This window comes from Nannospalax galili, unplaced genomic scaffold (assembly GCF_000622305.1).
Source record: "Nannospalax galili isolate Female #2095 unplaced genomic scaffold, S.galili_v1.0 scaffold235, whole genome shotgun sequence".
NCBI classification, from domain to species: Eukaryota; Metazoa; Chordata; class Mammalia; order Rodentia; family Spalacidae; genus Nannospalax; species Nannospalax galili.
The window spans coordinates 2,091,806-2,110,186 of record NW_008338118.1 but is presented as its reverse complement, the minus strand read 5'-3'; the positions used below and the strand labels follow the sequence as shown (position 1 = coordinate 2,110,186).

The following is an 18,381-nucleotide window of genomic DNA, read 5'->3' as shown; positions in this document are numbered from 1 at the left end:
TATATAAATATATATACAGATGAATAGTATAAGTGCCAAAGGAAACTGTGAAATGAGGGCATTGCAACCAGAAAGCTAAGCTGTGTGAGTATGGAAGACTCCAACCAGCTGTGTTTGAGAATGCTGCCAGAGAGGACAAGTCTTTGGCAGAAATGGGAGGCTCCATAGTCTCAGACAAAGCTGAGAAGGCAATAAAAGATTTAAGGAAAAGACAAGACTTGTGGAAATTAATTGAAAATGGAGGAGGAGGCTTACAAGTGGGAAATAATACGAATCCGAGAAAGAAAGCACTTAATCTGAAGTTGCAATATCAGGTTCTGTAAGTTGGGGAGGGCACAATTGCTTTTCAACTATTGACAGAGGCTGATACACTGGAGGTATTCAGATGCTTAACTTCCGGGTTTGGTTTTCTCATTTGAGTGGTACAATGACAGTAGTGACAGGTCAGCATTCCAAGGAACTGATGTAGAGAGTGATAGTCTCTCATACACTAAGCCAAAGCTTCTACATTTAGTACCTGCAGCATGGTAAGATGATCGGAATAATTTTCAAGATAACAGTTGCAGTGATATATGATAGAGATGTTAGAGATTGATTTTATCATTGATCTGCATCGTAGCACATTGAATCCAGAAATTGCTACCAGTAAGACAGACTCTTAGAATCTATTTTTTTACATTCTATAGAAGAATGGCATATATGTATGTGTATGTGGTTATATATGTGTATATATTTTCCATTCTAAAAAGATGCCAAGTTGTGGAAGTGGAGACATGTAAAAGAAAACAGAAGAATGCACTCCTTTAACACCTCTGTATATATTATCTGTCAAGAGAACCATCTTTGACCATAGATTCTTTTCAGTGTTGCTCTACTGAGAAATTTAAAAATCTATTAGAAAACTTAAATTAATATTGTAATCGTGAAAAATAGCCCATTATTTACTTCATTCTCTCAGGAAAGACTAAGGAACCATCAGTTCATACTTTCAGAAGTCTGAACATTTTTTAAGTTTTTCTCAGTTAGGTAGACCTAGTAATAGCAACCAGATAAAAATAAGCCACGGATAGGTTTCATTTTACTGGATGCTAGAATGACACACTTAAATTCAGACCAGAGTTCTTGGGGAAACAATATAGAAATACTTTGAAGAAAACAAAGCCAACTTATAGATATTTACCAGCTATATCTTCACATTTTCAGAATATTCTACAATACATCATAGAATAACTATTGCTTATAGGAAAAAGTACTTCATATCACATATACACATGCTAATCAATTCTACCAAAAAAGACAGGACTTTAAATTCTGATTTAAATTATTTTACTCAGAATATTCTTCTAAATATAATTTGTATTTATCTTTAAGAATTTCATACATGCATTCAATGCATTGTTATTATTGAGGCCCCCTCTCTTCTTAGTATGTTCCCTGAGTCTATGATATAGGTATCACATTTAGAGCTTAGCCCTCTGCTGTCACTTGTTCACAGTGCTTGGACAGGTTGTGAGTCTCTGTATTAACTGCCACCAACTGCAGAAAGAAGCTTCTCTGCACTAACCAGTAGATTAAAGATAAGAATTTAGAAGACAATTTGATAATATATCCGTTCGGTGGAATAATACTGAAGCAACAGGCTCTTGGCCAGGTTTACAGTACTCAGTATGAGTTCCATTCTGTAAAGCATGTTAAATCCAATCAGAATGCAGCTGGTTACCCCCTGACATTCATGCCATTATTGTACCTATGAGTCTATTTTGTCAGACCAGTCACTATAGCAGTGCATATGCTTCACAGTTATGTAAGTTGATGAATCCTCTTACCTACCAGCTTGTATAGCACCTTCTGAAACTATGAAAACTAGCCCTCAAGGAGGAAGCCTCCAGATGTATATTAGCTTGATTTTTTTCATGGCCTTATACCCAAATGGGTTGTCTTCAACAGCAGAGTCCTTATCAAGTTATGGTAGGTTTGGGAAAATTAGTTGACTTTTTAATTTGGAGACAAAGGTATTTAACCAGGCCGAATTCTATGTTGAGATCAAAGATGAATTTTTTTCTTACTGAGCTTCCGTGAATTTCAAACGATGCATTTTGATAGTATTTAGATCTCTTTCTCTGTACTCCTATGTACTATGCCCTGCTCACATTTATTTAATCTATTATGTGTATATTAAAGCCTATAGTGTCAAATTGGTGTCTTCAAATGCTCTTTGGTGTGGATCTATCTGCTGAAGCCTGGTTAACCTACCAAGAAAACAACCTTAGAGAGAGATTGATGCTCCCCTACCCAGCCGCTGTTGGTTTCTGACAGTTCCTTAGGCAGAGTTGGGGTTTCTTACCAATTCCCCACGTTTATGCTGGTTTTTGTCTGACTTGTGCTTATATGAGACTTGTCCATGCTGTCACCATTGCTATGTGTTCATATGAGTAACTGCACAGCTCTCTGGAAACCTCTTTCCTTATGACCATTCATTATTTCTGACTCTTAGAATCTTTCCATAACCTCTTAACGGAAGTTATTTGAACAACTTGTCACAGACAGGACAAATATAAAACAGTACATTAACTGAAATGTTTTGTAGTGTAGTTATTCTATTTAATACTTTTTCTGTTGGTTTTACGAATGCAACTTTGAGAATGTATCACACTGGTTTCAGGACAACTGGCTACAGGGAAGCCCTGTCTCAAAAATTAAAAAAAAAAAAAAAAAAAAAAAGGTCCAAAACTTTATATTTGGTTTAGAACTAGATCTTTGTAAAATGCTAATGAATATCCAGTAGAATGTTTAATATAGCGAATCATCATAATTAATTAATATCTCACAAAAGAATGCAATGTCTTGAGAACGTAGAAAATGCAAAAAAAAAAAAAAGCAATATATTAGCTTATTCTCTAGAATGTCTCAAACTTCACCCTTAAATCTGACAGTTGAATGAAGGCCACTGCCTGTACACATATACTGTATAAATTTTGGCAGAGAATTTCAGGTCATTATTGTTCATGTCAAATATTTGAGCTTAAAAGTGGTAAGCATCCATTTACGTTCATAAGGTTAGATTTTCAATGTCATCCTATTTCCTACAATGCAGGATTTATAAGACATCTTAAACTCCTAAAATACTTTAATATAACAAAACATTCAAAACTTATGACAATTTTCTTAACTCTTTAGCAGAGTTTAGGCTTTAAGGAATTTGTTTTATTTAGAGATGCTGGTGTAGTCTCTAGGAATTCTGTGTTTAGGAAATGTTGGAGAGTCTAATACCTAAAGGACACTGCTGTGACTTTGCTAAATAAAATGTCAAATGAATGAGTAAAATGAAATAATTTTATTCTCTTTAATTTCTTTTAATTAAGGATGAAAAAACCTTTAATTGACCGAAATTATATTTATGGTATTTACCATGATGTTTTGATATATACAGATATGAAGACAGAACAAAAATCAAACTAATTATAAATAGCATGTTCTCATATGCTGACTTTTCTAAACATTACACAATTAATTTTATTTTTTCAAAATATATGACTAGGAATCTTTATTTTTTATTATTTGAGAATTTCACACATGGCTATAATGTGTTTTGATCAAATCTACCCTCATACTGACTTTTTTGTAGTAAGAATCCCTGAAATCTGCTCTTTATAATTTTCCAGATAGCAGTATACTGTTATTAGCTAGTCACCATAATATTTAATAGACCTATTATTATAAATTTTGTATTATTAAATTTTGTCTTTTGACAATTCATACAATGGCATACTAACCCACCCTCTCTTAATTTCCTTCTACCCCTGTCAATCTCCCTTCTTCCCTATGAATGTCTTTCACACATTAATAAATTTGTGTGGTGTGTGTGTGTGTGTCTGTGTGTGTCTGTGTGTCTGTGTGTGTGTGTGTGTCCCACTGAGTTTAACTTGACTCTTCTGTATGATCATGGGATTGGAACTATCCACGGGCACTGGAAAATATATTGTGGTCTGTATAAGTGTTGGAATATCAATATATGTGGTCTAGGGGAGGGACTTGAATTTGATTAAGAACTGTTGGATGAAATTACAAAAGCTCAATGAAAAATATTTTTAAAATTCTAGAACCCTTCATTTTCCCATTAAAGGAGTTTGGAAGCATTTTTAAGATTTGAAAACCTTTAATTAAATGAGAGTTGATAGTTCTATAAAGCCAAAGCACAGATGTCCTGTCATTTTTACCTATACGTACTTCAGCATGCCCATCTTAAAATTACATAAGTATTTTACAAATATCTAGTTCTAAACCAAGTATAAATTTCGGGGGTTCTTTTTTGGGGTCTTTTTGAGACAGGGTGTCCCTGTTTCCCCAGCTGACCTGGAACTCTCTATGTAGACCAGGCTTGCCTTGAACTCACAGATATCTGCCTGCCTCTGTCTTCTTAGTACTGGGACTAAAGGTGTCCACCACCACACCCGGTACATTTTGTTTGATCTTTAAAATGTTTCCCAGATGTTTTCTCAAAGTAAGTTGGACCTTACTAATGAAAATACATGCAGTTCTTTGGAATTTTGCCTATGAATTTAAATATCTCAAGGTGTTATTTTGTATTTATTAATTTTTTTCAATGTGTTTATTAACTTAGTAATACTTTAACAGCTGAAACTTCAGTCTAGAATATAGGTCTGCTCCCAGGTGGGTTTTGTCTTTCTAGCCTAGGTGACATATTAAAATAATAAAGAATAAAAGCCCATTCTGATTCTATTTTTCATTAAAACTAAAAACTTAGGTACTTAAAATGTAGCTTGATGTGTTTTTATATTTTATAAATCTTTGTGGTGAATGTTGATTTGTCATTATTTTGTGCTTTTTAAATAATGTCACCCACTATAAAATATTTTTGAATGATGGAAAAATTATGATTCTTTAAAAGATATCATGTTCGTTTGGGGCTGGAGAGATGGCTCACAGTTAAGAGCATTCACTGCTCTTGCAGAGGACCCAGGTTCAATTCCCACCACCCACATGGTAGCTATGAACCCTCCTTAACTCCAGTTACAGGGGAATCCGAAGCCCTCTTCTGACCTCTGCGGCATTGCACGACATGGGTATACTCATGTACATGCAGGCAATACACTCATACACACAAAATAAAAATAATAATAAAATATAAAAAGATAATATGTTTGTTTTTAAGTACCCCAACTAATTTTTTCATGTTCAGTATCCACAATTAATGAAGTATCTGCACTCACAAAGCTTTGAGGATAACCACATTGCATTCTCAATCTCATTTCATAATTTTCAGCTTAATTGCTTCTTATAGTTGTTAGTTCTTTTTTAAATTTTATTTGTTTGATTTGTGTGTTATAAGTGTTTTGCCTGCTTGCATGCGATGCACATGGAGGCCAGAAGAAGATGTTGGATTCCCTGAAACTGACGTTGCTGAGGGTTGTAAGCTGCCGTGTAGTTGCTGGGGATTGAACCCGGGTGTTCTGCAAGAACAGCCAGTGCTCTTAACTGCTGAGCCATCTCTCCAGCCTCCAGTTGTTAGTTCTTGTATATTTTCTTTATGCTTCAACAAACCTTTTAACAAGGAATTAGAAGCAGAATGAAAGCTACCCAATGTTTCTAATCTTGCTACCTTGTTTTAAAAATGCCTTACAATTTCCACAGAGATATTAAATGAAATTTGCTGTTAGAATTAATATCATTTAAAGTGTACATTTGGGGCTGAAGAGATGAATGACTCTGTCATTAAGAGTACTGGCTGGTCTTGTAAAGGACCTGGATTTGGATCCTAATGCCCATGTAGTGGCTAACAACTGTCTGTAACTCAAGTTCCAGGGGATCCAAGGTCCTCCTCTTGTCTCTGTGTGCATTGTATGACACAGGTACACTTACATTCATGTAGACAAAATACACAAAATATGAATAAATATTTAAAAATAAAGGTAAATTCTTTGTTTTTCTGCATCTTGTGAAATACATCTACAGCTGGTTTTTATACTCACAAAGCAGAATGGTCAACCTTACTGGGAAAGTAGATTAAAAATCCAGCTGTTTCTCCATCTGAATATTCTTTTCATACCTTATTTGATAGAGCTCACAGCATCAGTCCTGACTCGGTAATATGCTTGATCTGTCAAATGAGTTTTAAAGCATGGTTTATGTTTTGATGACAGATATTCCACATGACATATGACCTTGCCAGTGCAGTGGTGAGAATCTTCAACCTCATTGGCATGATGCTGCTCCTGTGTCACTGGGATGGCTGCCTTCAGTTCTTGGTTCCTTTGCTGCAGGACTTCCCACCAGACTGCTGGGTGTCTCTAAATGAAATGGTTGTAAGTAACCCATTGTATTTTATTTTCTATATTTAAAAAAAATTTACCTCAAAACCTTTAAGTATTTATAGTACAATGGTTTGCGTTCTCCTCTATAAATGTCTAGAGAACACTGAGCTTTGCTTTCAAGGATGTGTAATTAGATGAAACAGAATCTTATTTTTGCATTCTGGTTAATGAATTCAAAAATAAGTTATATATATATATATATATATTACAATTTTCTCTAAATACTGACATATACTTTATTTCTGTGATATAAACATAGAGACATAACCACAATACAATGCACTTTCAAAACTTCTTGACCTTACAATAGTCGTCTGTCTTTTGACTTTCTAAAAATCACCTATATGTTCAAGACACAAATATAGGGATTGTCAAACAAACACATTCATACATATTTGAGTACTTGTAAATTAGGTATGTACGGAGTTCAATAATATCTCTGTACTTTTTGCTCATTAAAACAAGGGAAAATGGATTTTAATATTCACTGTACAAAATATGTAAATATTTAAAAAGTTATGTTTTATAATTAAACATAATTTTATTTACACAGCTAAATATTTACATATTTACATTTAATTTTAAGAATATATACTTTGGGGGCTCAGGAGGTGGTTCGTTGGTTAAGAGCACTGGCTGCTATTGAAGAGGACTCAGGTTCGATTCTTGGCATCCACATAGCAACTAATAACCATCTGTAACTCTAGTCCAGGACATCTGAAACTCTCTTCTGACTTCTGTTTATATTGCATGACACTAGTGCACTTACATACATGGGGGCAATACATCCATACACATAAAATAAAAATAATAAGTAAAATTAAATTGAATTAACATTAAAAAGAACATATAATTTGAGGGATTGGAGAGGTGGCTCAGCTTTTAAGAGCACCAGTTGCTCTTGCAGAAGACCTAGGTTTGGTTCCCAGCACCCAGGTGGCTGCTAACAATCGTATGTAACTCCAGTTCCAGGGAATCCGATGTCCTCTTCTGGCCTCCACAGTCATTGCATGACATGGGTACACTTACACACATGCAGGTATTACACTCATAAAAGCAAAATAAATATTTTTTTTTTACAAAAAAACTATATTCATTTGGTTCTCTCCATTTTTTATTCACCTTACTTAAATAGCACTTTCTCTCAGAGACTTTCATGAAAACTTTGTTTGCATTTAATCACCAAAATACTTAGCTAGACCCAGACAGACAAAGACACACATGCATACACATACAAAAAAGTTTCGTTTTTATTTGTATTTTTCCTACCTCACACCAGAAAGTCCAATGAGTTTGTATTTACTTCTGTCTCTGTCCCCATTGTTGTCTTCCTCTATTGGTGCTGTTTTATGAGAACAGTATAGATTACTTAAAAAACATAATTTCGTATCTTACAATTCAGGAGGCTATGAAGTTCAAGACAAAAACACAGCCAGCTTCAGTCTCAGGTTCCAAAAAATGGCACCTTGTGTCTGAAACTTCTGGAGAGCCTGGACTTCATTTCTAACATGGCAAAAGATGGCAGCTGCGAGCCCAGCCTTGCAATCTTGCTGTATAAGGACGTTGTTCTCAGTAGGGTGGAACATCCGTGCCTACTTACTTTCCATTAGATTTCACCTGCCCACCTTGTAGAGACTTGAATTAAGTTTTCAAAAAGCAAGTTTTGGGAGACATGTTAGAAGTACGGAAGGTGACTAGGGAAAACACCTTACACATTAATTTCCGTAGCTTTGCTGCTCATCATCAAAAACTTATTTGAGAAATGCTCTTTATGGGAGTTCACATAACTAAAACAAAACAAAGAATGTCAAAAGTTTGACTGAATTTTCAAATCTGTGGTTTGGCCTTGATCAGTCCCATCACTTATCTTTGAAGAAGCAAAATACATCGTGAAAACAGGAATAAAGATTGTTTTGGGGAGAAGAAGATCTCTAATCAGGCTGTGGACTGAGTGCATAGTATAAAAGCACAGTGCTACAGCCAAAAGATGAGTCATCATTGGCACCAACCAACATTTGATTTGGCAAATAATTCATCTTTTTCTAGGTATGTTCCAGAAAAGTAGCAGTTGTCATCATTGAAAAGTGAAAAAACTATTTTCAAGTATCTACAAAGAATAATTAATTGTATAATTACATTATGGGATAATGTAGTCTGTACTTATTGCTAAGTATCTGTTTTAAGTATGCCTGCATGTGTTTGTGTATGAGTTTGTGTATGAGTGAGGGTGTGTGTGTTTGTGTGTGTTTGTGTTTGTTGCGTTGCTGTTGAGTTTAATCTCAGGTAGCTAAAACTTTAACCTTCATTCTATACTGATGTTATACAAAATAACCTCCTTGAAGTTGCAGTTCCCTTCTTGACCTCATGACCTCATTTTTATATGTTTTCTGTTATTAGAAAACTAATGTTTTCAGAAGATATAGGAATAGGCTTATGTCACACAGATAGACTAAAGAGTTGGGTAGAGTACATATATGTATGGTCAAAAGGACACGGGAATGTTTTATAGATTACATAGAGCTGTTAAGGATGATGATGATTAAAAAGCAAAATCTTAATTATAGCATTCCAGTTGCAGCACTAATTGCTCTAAATTCAGCACTTGTTTCCTGATACAGGAGTGAAAAACTGATGCATATTTACTAGAGGTAGAAAATCTGACTTGAAAGTAAAATTAGAGACTAGAAATCAAGGTGTATGCAAGACATCTAGTCATCTGTAAGCATGGGTTTGATAACCATGCTTTGATATTTTGATTCTATTCTGTTAGATTTTTATCCTATAACACTGTTAAGAGTAGCATATTATTTGTATTTATGTAGATATAAATATTTAGATATGCTATGTATTCTTATCTAGCTACATATCCTGTTAAATAGTCATCTATATGTAGCCTATGATTAAAAATTTCTGCTATAATCTATAATAAGAAAGTCAAAGTTAATACTATATGCTACACCTTTGCATTTTAATATAATCATTAAAATATTAACTGTTTCTAATTTGGATTTTGTTCCACAAAAATAGGTTTTCTTGTTGTTAGCTAGTTTATTTGCTCACAGATTTGTAAAATTTAAAGTAATTCTCTAAACACTATTTTCAGAGTCAATACTTCATCTTAGTGTACCACCTAAGGGAATAGGAAAGAGATGCTGACTTCAAAATGCAACAAGAATCTGTAATATTCATTTTTGTTTTATTTAAGAACAGAATCTGAATTATGGAATTCTGTATAAATTAAGATCATGAATTTGGCAGATAATTAGTGTTTAAGAAAATGTGCTAGAGTCACATGACATCTTATGGCTGCGCTTGATTGTATAAAACACAGAAATTATATTAGTTTATTGTATTTAGAGGCATCAGCTTTGGTTAAAATTACAAATATAAAAAACTAATTTTAAGAATGTCACAAAATGAAACTATGTTACACTTTAAATTGCATATTAACTACTTGAAACTAAAATATTTCACATTGTAGGAAGCATCGGTATGAAATATTTGCAGCAAAACTTTACTTTCCTAGGGCAAGCTTTGCCCATGGAGGGCTGCAGGGTTGGTCATCTCTTTTACATACAACTTTCAGAGGTGTGGTTACATGTTCATTAACATTTTAAAGGATTCAATATAAGCATATTATGACTCTGGAATGTTTTATATGCTCTCTCTATAAAATTTGGATTTTTTTTCTAATTGAAGCATGTTGCATCACATTATCTTAGTTTATGAACAAAAGAGAGAAATGATACACTTAACTCAAATGAGAGTAGACAACAGTTAAATGATGTACAAAATTTCATCATGCTGACATGGAGAATGTACTGGAAATCTGAGGCACTCATTACACAACATAGTGCTAGATCTTTCTGATGAATCATGTGCCCCAGAAAAGCTAGTCTTGTCATGTTTGGTTTTAGTGAAGAAAATGTCTCAAATAAATTTACATTAAAATGCGTTAATTATTTTGGTAGTATATGATTTAAAAACATTGTTTATTCAGTTATGTAGGACTACAACATGAAAGGATTATATGGAATATATGAATTATTTAAGGAATATATGAATTATTAAGGAATATATGAGTTATTTAATCTTGATAACTACTATCCTGGAGGGCATGTGATTTGTCTTGCATGCACACTTCAAAAGTTCAGTACCAAACTTGTACATGTTGCTCACTCAATAACAAACTAATCATCATTTGAAATACTAATAAAATACTATAGTTTATGCATTTTATGTTCTTAGTTTACTGTTTGCTTTTTGTATCTTACACATAAAATTTTTCTCTAAATGTAAGTTACCAATTCATTGAGTATAAATAAGTCATCCAAATAGATATTCTTCTAATGATTTTCATTATACACTAATATAATAGCAAGGCAATAGTAGCTAGGAAAATTAATGTATGAACTAAAATTACTGAGGCTGTCAGAAAAATGTAAAATTCATATAAATGTATATATAATAAAGTTTATATTCAAAGTGTAAAAGTCTCTGTTAAAAATCTGGACTACTACCCTATAAATGTCAGATTTTCACATATTTTCCCAGGCCCTTCCAGTTAAAAATGGCCATGGCCATATAGATGATGTGCCACATGGGCCTCTGACATTTCACTTATATGTCTAAGCATTGGGAAACTGGTGTGCCAATCTCCAGCTCTTCTTTTTCTCCTCAGGAGGCTTGTCTCAGTTTGACACCCACAAGAACATAGCTTGAAAAAGAGATTCAAAGAGAACAGTATCATCAGAAATTATTGTAGAAATACAGATTCAAAATAACCTTTATGATTCTAGATATATCACTTAATTCTCCTTCACGTGGGTTCTTCAGCTGTGAAATGATCGCATCTATTTGTTCTTTCATTTACATCATGATTGATCTCCTCTTTGTGCCAGATTTTACCTTAGGTATCAAGTGAAGTACCATTGGAGAATAAGAACAAGTCTGTATCTTCATTAATTGTACCTTCTAACAAACTTTCCTTCATATTGTTCCCACCTAGGTGCTGTAAACTACATAGAGATTACCAAAAATATGTTATGCTTTAAAAGATTTTATAATAAAGCAAAACGTAATTCTATATACTAGTTATTACAATGAACCTGAATTAATGCCTCTGAAATGAATGTACTGCTTCAAGAACATGAGTCCGGTGCTGGTGAAAATTTGCATGCTGACCAAGAGGAATGCCCTTAAAAGTTAAGACATTCATACATCTCCTTCCACCCTTACTTAACTACACAGAGAGGGAATTTATTTCCTCATTGTCTGATGATATTTTAATGTTGGCCCTTGTCTGTGGATGGATGGATTAAAAGGAAGCCTATTAGGAATATAAACCAAATGATTACAATATGATAAATATTTACTTTATTGATAAAATAGCTCCTTTACATACACATTTCAAATGATGATGAGTTACTTATTGAGAGAGTAATGTACACAAAGTTGATAAGAAATCAGTGGGATATGCATATAAGGCAAATAATGTGTCCTCTAGGATAGGAGTTAATAAGATTAAATAATTTATATATTATCTAATGCCAGAACAACAGAAAAAATTAAAGTGAGAGATTTCCGGTTTCATCTGTTCTCAGATGACTTTGTAGCGATGTCCTTTGACATAGTGACACTCAAGTTACTTCAGTTAATTCTAGCTTGAAGTCTGTAATTATTGCAATAAATACATAGTGACAAAGTAAAAAGGACTGTTGATATCATGTGTGAAAAGTAAATGATTTGAAAGAGGAAAAGGAAAATATTCATATGTAAGTTCTCCAATGTAAGTGGATCATAGAAACCTAGGATGATATAGTACCTAAAAAGTGTATACTGGAATGCCCTTCCAAGTACTTACATTATGACTCATTGAAATAAAACAACTAAACCAATAGACTTAAAGATACTAAAGCAATATAATCAAGAAGTCAAGAAAAACATCTCTTCTCTTTTGAGGCTTAGTAATCTATTTTAGATTTCAGTTTCTCTGTATTAGAAATTGTGTTATTACAGTAGTATTGACTTTTTTTCCAAAATAGAATATACTGCCATAACAAATTTTTAAAATGTCCTAACAAAAGGTAAGTAATTTGCTGACAAATCAGTGTGGCTCTTCTGGAAAAAAAGTGTATTCATATCCAATATGAGTTTATAATAATAAAGTAGGTCAGCAGCCTGCTGAGTGCTGTGGTTTCTCCCTTGCCATCCTGTTTCTGTCCATTAGAAAAGTATGCCTGGTGACTGCTCGCTGTTCAACAGAAGCATGGCATTTCTCCAAAGGAAAATAATGTGTAACAGTGTTCTGCCTTCTTAGATAAGAATTTTTTGATGAGAAGAAATGTATAATCTAATCTGCTATTTTGTTTCCAAATAAAATTTGCATTTCAGAAAAGTAAGTTGAATTACAGTTCTCTGATACAGAAGAATCATACAATATTACTAAAATCATATGTATTTATTTTGGCTATGATTCTGTTGAGTTGCTTTAGCAATACAAGACCAAGACAAGGAGCTTGGGATGTAACTTGGCTGGTAGGGTGCTTGCCCGGCATACACAAAGCCCTGTATTCATTCTGAGCACCATATAAAACTGGGTGTGGTGGTGTGTGCCTGTAATCAAAGAAGGTGAAAGGTAAAAGCAGAAGGATCAAATGTTCAAGGTCATCCTCCACTACATAGCAAGAGTTAGAGGGCAGCCTGTTTTATAGGAGGGCCTACTTGAAACAAACAAACAAATAATACTAAGGCATTAGTTTTAAGAATATTTTTCATGTATGTATGTCTGTTCTGTTTTATCCACTTATGTTTTGTAAGATAGATACTCATAGCTCAATCTTTCTTGAAACTCCCAGGACCTAGACTTAAACTTGCAGGGCTCCTACCTCAGTGTCTCTAGTACTGAGATTACGGGAATTTACTACAACTCCCAGAATTAGAGTAATTCTTAAGTATAAGAAAACAATGGCTAGAATAAATTTCAGTTAGGGAATTACCTGTTCTTACAAGTGATACTGGCTTAATTGGGGAGTGAAACAAAATATCTTGCAAGCTAATATTTTCCCCCAAAACACAAAGTTATTTACTTTAGTAAATTAGTTTTTCAAAGATAGTTTTGATGCATGTTGTTGAAACTTTCACAAATGTAAAACTCTGCAATTCACTTGTTTCTGAGTGAAAAAAAATTTTTTTAAATGCATCCATTCCCATTGTCCAGAAAAAGTCTCTGATAGAGAATGATTATTCCATTGGCAAAAGGTCACCAACACTGAGCTTGAGAGCTGGTTATCACATCCCATTGTGTTCCTTTGAAATCAACAACCCTTCTATCGTAGAATTGCCAAAAATCTTTAATCTGCTGTTCGTCATGGTGAACTCATGCTTACAGAAAATAACTGACTTGTATGTCCCATTGGAATGACTCAGAATGTTATGAAAATATGGAAAAAATCATTGTTTTTGTATGTGTATTGATTATAAGGTTTCAACCTTTACTACTGCTGTAAATACAAAAATATCTGGCAATAATAAGAAATTATAATTTCTTACATATTCTGAATTATATGTATTTAGATATTCCTGGAAAATATTGTTTTGAATTCATACAGGTTTAACTAAAATGATAACATGGTTTTCATTGTGGGACTAGGAATCAATTGAATATCAAGTGCATTATGACTCCACTAACAGATATATGGAGGTCATACAATTAACATAAATCTCCCTTCTTTCTAAAAGTTCAAAATTATCATTCTGTTCTCTATGGTCTTGAATTACACAAGTCAAGACACTCATTTCCAGATATTTTTATGGGACTTTGTGTAGTTACTTCCGACACAGAAGATTTTCTATCATTTTTCTCTTATTCTATTTCATTCCATTTTTTTTGTCCTGTGACATCACCAATATAAATGTTATTCTGGAAATATGTGGCAGAATTAGAACTATTAAAAAAAGCTATTTACTAAGGAAGGAAAGGGTATAAGAGAGAGTGGCAGAAATGTTTCCTGAATCATAATGTGAATTTTTTTGTAATCCCAATGATGACTGCCATTTGTGAGAAATGCTTGCTGTTTTTAGAATTCTAACAGTCTAACTCCTACGATAAATTTAATTTAGCTCATAATCTTTATGGTGTTTACATATTTTATTTGTAGTCCTACAACTGTCTGTTACTATACGTGATTTATCAAAGAACTTGATATATAACAGATTCATGTTTCTGTCTACTTTATGTTTTGAGGATATAGAGTTGGATCCAATATAATCAACATTCAAGTAATCTTCTTATTTATCAATCAGTGGTCTCAGAAGCATGGCTCTACTCAGGAATGATTTAATGAGTGTTGAGATGTGTTCTATATCTTGCTACCATACCTGAAATAAATATGGAAACACCCACCTATGCATCATAACCAGATATTGTTCTTGTGTATGTTCGTTATTGAAAATTACACAGGGAAAATTTGAGAATTCATTATAAATTTTTGTGATTCATTAAAAAATGGGTAAAAATGAAACATGAGCTTTCCATAGTCCAACATTTTCATGCAAAGTATTAGTTACTTTTCTTTGTCATGAAAGAAGACCATGACCAAGGCAACACAAAGAAGGCAGAGTTTTTTTAAATTTTTTTTCTTCTGTGTTATGGTTTCAGTGGGATAAGAGTCCATCATAGTGAGAAAACCATGGCAGCAGTCAGAGTAGAAAGCTCAGCACTCGCATCTTCCAACATCCACGGGAAGTAGAACAGGCCAACCAGAAGCGGGAGGAAGCTATGAACTCCCAAAGTCCATCCCTAATGCCATGCTTCCTCTAGCAATGCCATACCTGCCAAAGGTTTCATGAGCCTCCCCAAACAGTGTCAACAAATGATTAAGTGGTCAAATTCCTAGAGCCCCTGGGGGACATTCTCCTTCAAGCTACCAAATGTACATATCATAAACTCAATAAAAATCCTCTAAATATACTTTAAATTATATCAATTATAATGCCTACTTATATCACCCATTTAAACAATTGCAATACATCTATAGAAAGAACACTTTAGCTAGCCTATACCATTGTGACTGATGTATTAATCTACAGTCATGACTCTTGCTATTTATGGAAGGCTCTTTTATTAGGAAACATTTTATTTCGGTTGTATTAAAGTCAGAATACGATTTACTCTGATCATTTATATTTTCCAAAAATTATACTTTTTTCCAGTAGATGAATCTTTAGGACTGTTTTCCTATATTTTTGTGAATACAACCTATCCAACTAAGGCAATCTATTTCATATTTTAAAAAATGAAAAGAAAGGTTAGGGAAATGAAATTACATTTCAGTAGGAAAAATAATCTATTAAAATGCACATGTAAACATGTCCCCACGGTTCTAAAATTACAAATAAAACAACCAGATCCTATTTGCTGATGCTTTCATTCTGCCTAGTAATTTCATAATTCTGATCCAAACCAGTTTATCAATTCTTAAGGAAAAAGAGAAAAATGAAACATTTGTATGCATCTTTAATCAGTAGATGGTAGTCAAGTGTAATTAAAAACATTTTACAAATTATATGGAAGACATTTATTGGTCATACTTTTTATTTCACTCATCTGTGCTACTTTTCTAAAATAAGTTTTGTATTGAATCAGATGCTCTTGGTAATCTTGGGAAATGTATGGAAATGACATTCAAATACAAACTTGTGTAATAAACTGTAGAATAATGGATATAGCTTTTACATGAATATTTATGAAAAATCTCATTTTTGAAACTTTTTTATTTCTTGCTTTTTAATTTCTTTATCATGATTTGTTCTGCTGAGACACTGATATTCGTGGTGACTTGGTGTCCTGTAGGATTTAATGAATGCAAAATTTGAAAAACAAGAATAAATAAGCTGTTTTACTGATGGATGAAACAATGGACAGAAATAGGAATTAGAAATCCAGTAGCTGATGCAGTAAAGGCAGACCACATATTCTCCTCCAAGCTGTGCTCTGCCATTCATGCTAATTAGTAGGTGTTTCTGCACCTTGCTTTACTTCGTCCACAGGAAATAAAATACATGTCCTTTATTACAGCTATTGTTGCTTGAGATCTATGAGTGTTTATTTTACAGATAGAAATAATATAAGTTTATGTATACAGATTTATAATGATGTTTTTATAAAGCTCCATCACAATAATTCCTGTATCATTTTGTAACTTTTCCAAGGTGTCTACTACTGTTTAGTATATGAAGTCAGGTGATGTGATTATTTGATTCTTTATGCATCTGGCAGGGTTTTTGCTTGAGATCTATGAGTGTTTATTTTACAGATAGAAATAATATAAGTTTATGTATACAGATTTATAATGATGTTTTTATAAAGCTCCATCACAATAATTCCTGTATCATTTTGTAACTTTTCCAAGGTGTCTACTACTGTTTAGTATATGAAGTCAGGTGATGTGATTATTTGATTCTTTATGCATCTGGCAGGGTTTTTCTTGTTGCTTTGGTCTTTTTTTTTTTTAATCTTTTTGAGACAGGGTCTCCCTATAGCCTCAGCTGACCTGGAATGAGCTTTGTAGACCAGCTGGCCTAGATCTTATAGACATCTACTTGCTTCTGCCTCCTGAGTGCTGAGATTCAATGTGCGTGCCACCATACCCAGATTTCTGGCATTTCTTTTTTTTTTTAATGTCAGTCTATAATCATGTGAAGGAACAAATACTGAGGAATGAAAGGTGGCATAACTACCCTTGAAAAATCCTTTTTCTGTTATAAACTATAATGTGAGAAAATCATAATTAGGAAAGATTATTAAGAAATCTGTGAAAATTCAACAGGAAGTTAATAACAGAATTGGAGCTAAGCTGGTGTTGTCTTAACCTGCAATTTCTATATTACTTTTATATATGAATGAAAAAAATAATTGATTGACTGATGTTTTAGTGATATTCCAGGAAATTTTGTAAAATAAAAGTTTTTTTTCTCTTTTATTTTATCTTTATCCATTTGGTAAGACACATAATGCAATATAGGATAGTATAGAACTTACCAAAAAATGTCTTGTAAAAATAGTTTAAAAGATATCCAAAATTAAAACTTATGTCTCGGCATTTTCAATATTGTAATGCATAGGTAGGGCAAAAAGAAAAATTTCTGATGAATTATAATATTTATTGGGCTAGGATTTATGTTTGAAATATATGTATTTTTTAAAAAGTGACCTAATTGAAAGTGACTATATGTCAAATACATAAAATATACATATGTGTATGTGTATATATATATATATATATATAAAACAATCAAATAAGAGGACAAAAGTTTGAGAGGGAGTGAGTGGGTCATGCACAGACTTGGACGAGGGGCTGAGACAGATGTAATCATGCAAAGACAATACTCAAGAATGAAAGTTTTAAAAAAACACCAAAAATCAATGTGAATTGGCCTAACCATTTGTGTGTGCACAAGCCCACTGACACCCACACAGGAATTGTACACATATGTGTAAACCCTCTGCTTGCCTCCCCCCCCCAAAAAATACTAATTGTGATTGGCATCTTTTTGTTTCCTTTGCTGTGATAAAACACCTTGAAAAAAAGCTTCTTAAGAGTCACGGGGCTTATTTGGCTCCAGGTTACAGTCCATGTTATGGAGAACTCAAGGTGGCAGGAACTTGAAGTGGTTATATAACTTGTCAGTTAAGAACAGAGAACAATGCATATATAGAAATATGGAAATCTGGCATAACTGGAAAGTGCTCTCAGGTTCTTGTCTCTCTGACTTCTTGCTGTGTGAGCTAAAATAAAAGCTTCCCCTGTAACCTTTTTCAGACTATTTTATCACAAAAGAGAACAAAAGTAAGAGAGTTGGGTATGTAGCCCAGTGAGTAAAGTGTTTGTCTAGCATACATTATGCTCTAGACTCAATCCCTAGCACCCAGAAACCCAGCATTGTGGCATATGCTTAACACTGAGGAGGTGGAGGCATGTGAATCAGAAGTTCAAGGTCATGTTTGGCTGGCTACACAGAGTTTAAGGCAAGCCATCCATGATGAGAT

General features: G+C 33.4%; 1 protein-coding gene across 1 annotated transcript in view; it reads left to right on the top strand.

Moving 5' to 3' along the window:
* Window positions 1-18,381, top strand: part of Hcn1 (hyperpolarization activated cyclic nucleotide gated potassium channel 1) — a 420,581-nt gene that overhangs the window by 224,868 nt on the left and 177,332 nt on the right. Inside the window, exon 3 of the mRNA XM_008832935.2 lies at window positions 6,162-6,323. Coding sequence (XP_008831157.1) covers window positions 6,162-6,323 — 162 coding nt within the window. The remainder of the gene's footprint in view (window positions 1-6,161; window positions 6,324-18,381) is intronic.